Raw genomic sequence first — 6,000 nt, 5'->3', positions numbered from 1 at the left:
AGACAAAGAATCCAGAGGCTCAATCAGCCGGATATTCCAGAAGTTTATTCCAGAGGGTTCCAGGGTGAAAGAGGAAGAAGAACTCCACGTGTCCCTAGATATAGGGATCACCTGGGATCAGGGGAGAGGAGGCGGGGGGAACACCACAACCAATGGGAGAAGGGAGGGATGAGTCAGGGGTTAGGTTACAGCCAGGGAGATTTACATAATTTGGGGAGGGACTTATCATGTTACTCAGACTAGGATGTTTCCCACCAGTGAAGCCCTGCTGTACTGGAACCACTTGGCTCCCCAGCAGTTCCTGAGGTGGTATCATGCACCACCACAGTTGTCCTCACCCTTCCTTTTGCCATTATTGTATTTATAAAAATAGTTTTGTTATCCTTTACAAAAGCAGCCAGATTAAGTCCTAATTGAGCTTTCACCCCTCTAATTTTCTTTCTGCATGACCTAACAACATCATTAAACATTTCCTGATTTGCCTGCCCCTCTTTTTTTTCCCATGAGTTCCCACAAAAGCTCCATGCCCAGCCAGACCAATCGTTTTTCTTACCAGCTCATCTTTCAGCACATAGGCACAGCCTGCTCTTGCACCGTCAAGATTTTATTTGTGAAGTGTGTCCATCCTTCCTGTATCCCTTTGTTTTTAAGGGCTGCTTCCTAAGGTATTCTCCAGGTCAGTGGGAACAGAGTAAGCCAGCACAATGTTCAGCAAGGATCAGCTCACACTTCTTCTGCCCTTTAAGCCTAAACATGCTTCTTCCTCCTTGTTTTATTTCTTATTTTATGCAAAGGAAACACCTGAACAGTTGGGATTGTCCAGGTAACAGGATTAGAACTAAATGTTCCTAAAGATGTTCTGCACTTGTATGAGAGAAGCAATTTTATTACAGCCCTGGCATTGTCACATAGTTCTTCTGAAATATATTCCTTGTTTCTGCCATGGTTAGGTGATAACTGATGGCAAGACATAGACTCACTAAAAGAAGGAATAGCAACCTCTCTCTCTGTGCATTATCTTATTTTTTATTTTCATACAACTTGGTTTAAGAACCAGACACAAAACACATGTGTAAGTTTCCAGAGTAACACTGGAGCAAGATGTTCACAGTTCAGGTTTCAGCCTCAGAAGGAACATGCTAAGTATAAACTTGTATTGATATACATTTATTAAAAACAGAAGCAGGAAAGAAGATGGGCTATGTGAATGTAGTAAACATGTAACATAAAAATCATAATTGCAACTGAACACTTCATTCTCCAGATGAAATTATTACTATACTGCAGTAAATCACAGATTCTTTATACACACAAAATATTAAAAGATTCAAAGTCCAAGATTCCCAGGACCCTTCCCCAAGATTTGATGTAGAACTTGCTGGGTAATTCAGCTGCTCTGCTTTGGGTGGCTTTTGGCTTCTGTTTCCTTCCTTTGCTGACAGTCGATATATCTGCCATGACACAGGAGGATCACACACCAAATCACAGGAGGTAGAAATGCCCTAAAAATTACCTCACTCTTCCAGCAGCATGAGCATTTCCCAACACAGTGAGCCCTGGGAATGCAGGCAGGGTGGGAGGTCAAGCTCAGGAAAAATGTAAGGAAGGCTTGACAGAAAGGCAGGAAACAGCATACAATTCCCTTAATGACTTTCTGGAGGACCTCTAAATTACAGCTCCACTATTGCTTCAACCACAACCAGAATGAGAGAATACAGTGATAGAGACAATACATTATAATGATTGTTCAAAAAAAAATATTCATTGATTTCAGACTTGCAATTTGCAGATGATCAATACTTCATCCACTTGGAAGTTTTCTGTGCCTCTGTATTGTACCACTCATCTTCTTATGCAGCTTCTATCACCACACCTGCAAAAGATTGATCATCCAAGAGGAATTGAAAATTAAACACACATAGGAATTGGGTATAGATGCAGCTCCATCTGACTTTGTAGATTCTGTAACTTTTCAGATGTCTCATGCCATGTACAAAATCACAGAAACAGAGATGTTTGGAGTTTGGAAGGGATCTCCAGAGATCATCTGATCCAACTGCTCTGCTCAAGCAGGGACACCTGGAGCTGGTTGACCAGAACGTCATCCAGAAGGCTTTGAATATCTCCAAGGATGGAGACTGCACCACCTGCCAAAGTAAAAATTCCTGTAAGACTCAGGGACTCTTGGGGCTCAATGGCCTTGCTACATCTCTCTCTTCATTTGACATCTTCTTGGAGATGTACCCTGATCAGGTAAGAGGCAACAGGTACAAACTGCAACACAAGAAATTCCCATTCAATGTATGGAAATTTTGGTTTGGTAGCTTTTTACAATAGCGGTGATCAAATATTAGAACAAGCTGAAATTAAAGGAGGTGCAATACAGCAATATGCGAGGATGTGCTCCAAAACCACCGAAGAAGATCAGTATCAGATGGGACATCTCTGGAGTAGCTGATGGTATAGAAGTCAAGGCCATTTCTGGTGAAAGCTCCCACAGTGCTTTCAGGGTTTGATGGCAGTTGTTAGAACATTGTGTCCTGTTTTGCACCCCACCTTTGCTCTCTGTTCATGTGTGCTGTGCAAAAGCTCCTTTGCAACCAGGCTTTGAACTGTGTCCATTTCATCCCAAGGATGTGCACAGCTGCATCAAATCTGACCACCTTCTGCCACTGCAACTGCCACAGGGTGGTCCTGCAGCCCTGGACTCTCCTGTCCCATCTGTGACACATGTGGGCATGACCTGCAGCTCCAGGCTGTGCAAGATCTGCAGCAAAGCCATATGTCCTCTTCCATGCACTAAGGCACTGCACAGAGAGACACAAGAGAACCTTCCTTCCTTCTCAATCCCCAGTCTCCTGCCTTCAGCTGGAAGGGCCAAATGGCCAGTGGGGGACTCAGGGGAGCAAAATGTTGCCCATAAAAAGGCCAGGCTGGTTGAGCTGCAGCCCAGGGTAGGTCACTTGGGCACGGGCAGCTGGCTATGGCAGAACAGCAAGGCCCTTGTGTTTGGCCCTACAGCTCACTGTCTCCTCTATCCCTTGGAGGAGGCAGTTCCAGGATTGCTTGTGTCCTGTGGGCTGGTTTGGGCTGGGTTAATTTTCTTCCCAGTGTCTGGTGTGGGGCTGTCATTGGGACTTGTGCTGAACACAGGAATGCTATTGGAGATGTGTTTGTCATTGCTGAGCAGTGGTCACATGGAGCTGAGGCCTTTCCTGCTTCTCACACTGCCACACTAGGGCTGGAGGTGTAGGGGAGGTTGGGAGAGAACACAGCCAGGACCACTGACCCCAACTGACCCATGGGATGTTCCAGACCATGTGACACTGCTTTGCTAAGTGGGGAAACACCTCCAGAAGTCCTGGGCCATCCTCCACAGGGAACAAAGCCTGAGGCAGTGGGATGCTTACTTCTTTAACAAGAACTCCAACCAGACCCAAAATCTAGGCAGTAATTCTTGAGAAGGAAGAAGATGGCCTGCTGGAGGTAGGGCAGAAGGTGTAGGGAACAAAGGAGATAAATTTCCCTGCAGGAGACCTCTCTGGTTTGCCCCAACAGTGGGAGGGGCTGTAGCTGCAGGCTCTTCACTGCTCCCAGCTGCTCTAGGGATGCACTTTCCTCACTTCAGCTCAGCTGCTGCCTGAGTGTCTCCTGGTGCCAGGTGAAACCTCCCCTCTGGAATATTTTCAGAGTCCTTGAAAATCTACTCATTGTCAACAATAATTTCCAGGTTTTGATTCTTCCCAAGATGTATCCCCTAATACCCACTGGAGGGGGATCCAACCAGAGTTCACCAATTACCTGCTCTGAGACCACCCTCACACACCCCTGCTTCCCACTCCATTCTTTTAACTGGTTCTGCTCTCATGTCTTCAAAAGAAAACAGTAAATTAGGGTGTGTTGTATTTTTGCTTCCCAGGCGTGGGGCACATGGCTCCAACTTGCTCCCTCTGAGGTGCAAGGAGGACTAAAAGCTGCCAGGAGATGAGCTCAGCTTCCCATTCTTCCCATGAAAGCACAATCTGGAAATGGTTTACCTGTTGTAACGTGTGTTCTTCCTGTCCCTGACCCCGCCCCCCTGACCCCTTCTGACTGGATGTGAGTCAGGACCGCCCCCCATCCCTAGAGATAAAATCCCCAGCCAGCTCCGGAACGGGCCTCTTTGGTTCTGGGCTCGTATGGAACCTGCACCCTCCCTCGCCTTCCCTTCCCCCTCCTCAGTCTCCCCATTCCTCCCCTGTTTTCCTCAATAAAAACACCATGGAGGCCAGGAACGAAACAGCTGCCTTTCTAAACCTGCAACGCTTCTGCAAGAACCGCGTCTGACCAGCCCCACAGCTCGTGGCCATGGAATGACCATCCTGCGTGTTCCGGTTCTAGGGCAGCCCTCCCCCGCAGCAGGGGAGAGCTGCCTTCAGGTTCTGCACTGCTGCAGTTTACCCTTTGCCCTCTGACTTTTGGCAGGGAGGGGACAAGAATCTCAGTGCAATTTTTCATCCCTTTTCAACCTCTCATTTGTGTTTTCTGTAGCTCTATAAATAAGGCTTCAGCTTTGAAAAGCGGGCCACAGGCTTAATCCAAAGCCCACAATGGCTTGGGGCAGCAGGAATTCCAGGGGTTTCCCTGGACTGCTCTGGGCTGCTCCCTGCCATGGCTTTGCTGGCAGCAGCTGGAGCAAGAACAGGACCCATGGTCAGGGAAGGCCAATCGTTCCTCAGCTTTCCCTGCCCTGGGTGCCAGAGGCTGTTCCCAGCTCCCTTTGTGTCCTGCCTGAGCCAGGCCCAGGGGCACCATCTGGGGCCAGCCAGGCCCACACTGCAGTCTGTGCCCCAGCTGATCCTTCCCCTTGCCAGCACCAGCTCCTGCAGGCAGAGCTGCTCTTCACAGGCTCTGAGCCCACAGACACCTCCAGGCTCTGCTCAGGGAAGCTTCTCTCCCTCCTGATCATCAGCAGGGAAACAAGGCTGATCTCACATGTGCCCCAACATGGCACCAGCAGTGGGGGAGCAGGAGAAGGACAGTGGGGAAAGGGAGAGAGATGGGGACAGGACTTCAAGGGGAGAACCTTAACCAGGATCAGGCAATGAGAGAACTCCCAGCACACACTCTCTGCAAAGGTGAGGGACAGAAGAGGGACTTTGCAGAGAACATTTCAGCATGGAGGTGTTTCAGTGGCATGGATCACAAGAGCTGTTCCCCATGGAAGGACTGTCCCTCCCCATCCCCTCTGAGGAGCTGAGCAGGATGAGCTCACAGGGTGGTTGGGCTGTAGAGCAGCTTTTGCCTTCAGAGAGATGAAAGTCTGCTTGGCAATGGACCTGCTCACCTTGTTCCCTCTATGGGTCTGGTCTGAGGAGCTGCAGTTCATGCTTTGTGGACTCCTGCCACTTGTGCAAATCATTTTCCAGAGTTTTAATTCTTTGGGAGAGCTGCTTGAATTTATTCTTCATTCTGGATTCCAGGGCCCTTGCAATTTCTTCCTCTTTCTTTCCTGTGAAGAAAAAGTTTCCTTCTTGAGGGGTGACCAGCTCTCTGACACAAGGATGCCCAAAAGCTCTGATTTAACATCCCTGGCAGAGGGTCTCTTCCTAGAGCTCTCCTGCTGGTGTTTTTCCTCTTCCTCATTCCCCCTTAGAAATCCTCACATCACAGGAATTCCATTTGGCCATGAAGATAAAATCTGGAAATGGTTTACCCTTTGCCCCTCTGACTTTTAGCAGGGAGGGGACAAGAATCTCAGTGCAATTTTTCATCCCTTTTCAACCTCTCATTTGTGTTTTCTCTAGCTCTATAAATAGGGCTTCAGCTTTCAAAAGCGGGCCACAGGCTTAATCCAAAGCCCACAATGGCTTGGGGCAGCAGGAATTCCAGGGGTTTCCCTGGACTGCTCTGGGCTGCTCCCTGCCATGGCTTTGCTGGCAGCAGCTGGAGCAAGAACAGGACCCATGGTCAGGGAAGGCCAAACGTTCCTCAGCTTTCCCTGCCCTGGGTGCCAGAGGC

At 48.6% G+C, this 6,000-nt stretch overlaps 1 protein-coding gene across 2 annotated transcripts in view; it reads right to left on the bottom strand.

Annotated features, from left to right (window-relative positions):
- Nucleotides 1-987: 987 nt before the first annotated feature.
- LOC146421981 (uncharacterized) overlaps nt 988-6,000 on the bottom strand; it is an 80,275-nt gene continuing 75,262 nt past the window's right edge. For both annotated transcript variants that reach the window (XM_085046945.1, XM_085046944.1), the window contains 2 exons: nt 5,327-5,491; nt 988-1,873 (listed from right to left, as the gene is read on the bottom strand). Coding sequence is in view for 1 of the 2 variants with exons in the window: in XM_085046944.1 (XP_084903070.1) it covers nt 5,337-5,491 (155 nt within the window). In the remaining variant the exon portion in view is untranslated. The remainder of the gene's footprint in view (nt 1,874-5,326; nt 5,492-6,000) is intronic.

The sequence above is a fragment of the Lichenostomus cassidix genome, unplaced genomic scaffold (genome assembly GCF_008360975.1).
Source record: "Lichenostomus cassidix isolate B80296 unplaced genomic scaffold, HeHo_3.0 HiC_scaffold_46, whole genome shotgun sequence".
Lineage (NCBI taxonomy): Eukaryota > Metazoa > Chordata > Aves > Passeriformes > Meliphagidae > Lichenostomus > Lichenostomus cassidix.
Note: the sequence above shows the minus strand (reverse complement) of the source record. Positions and strands in the feature narration are given on the sequence as shown.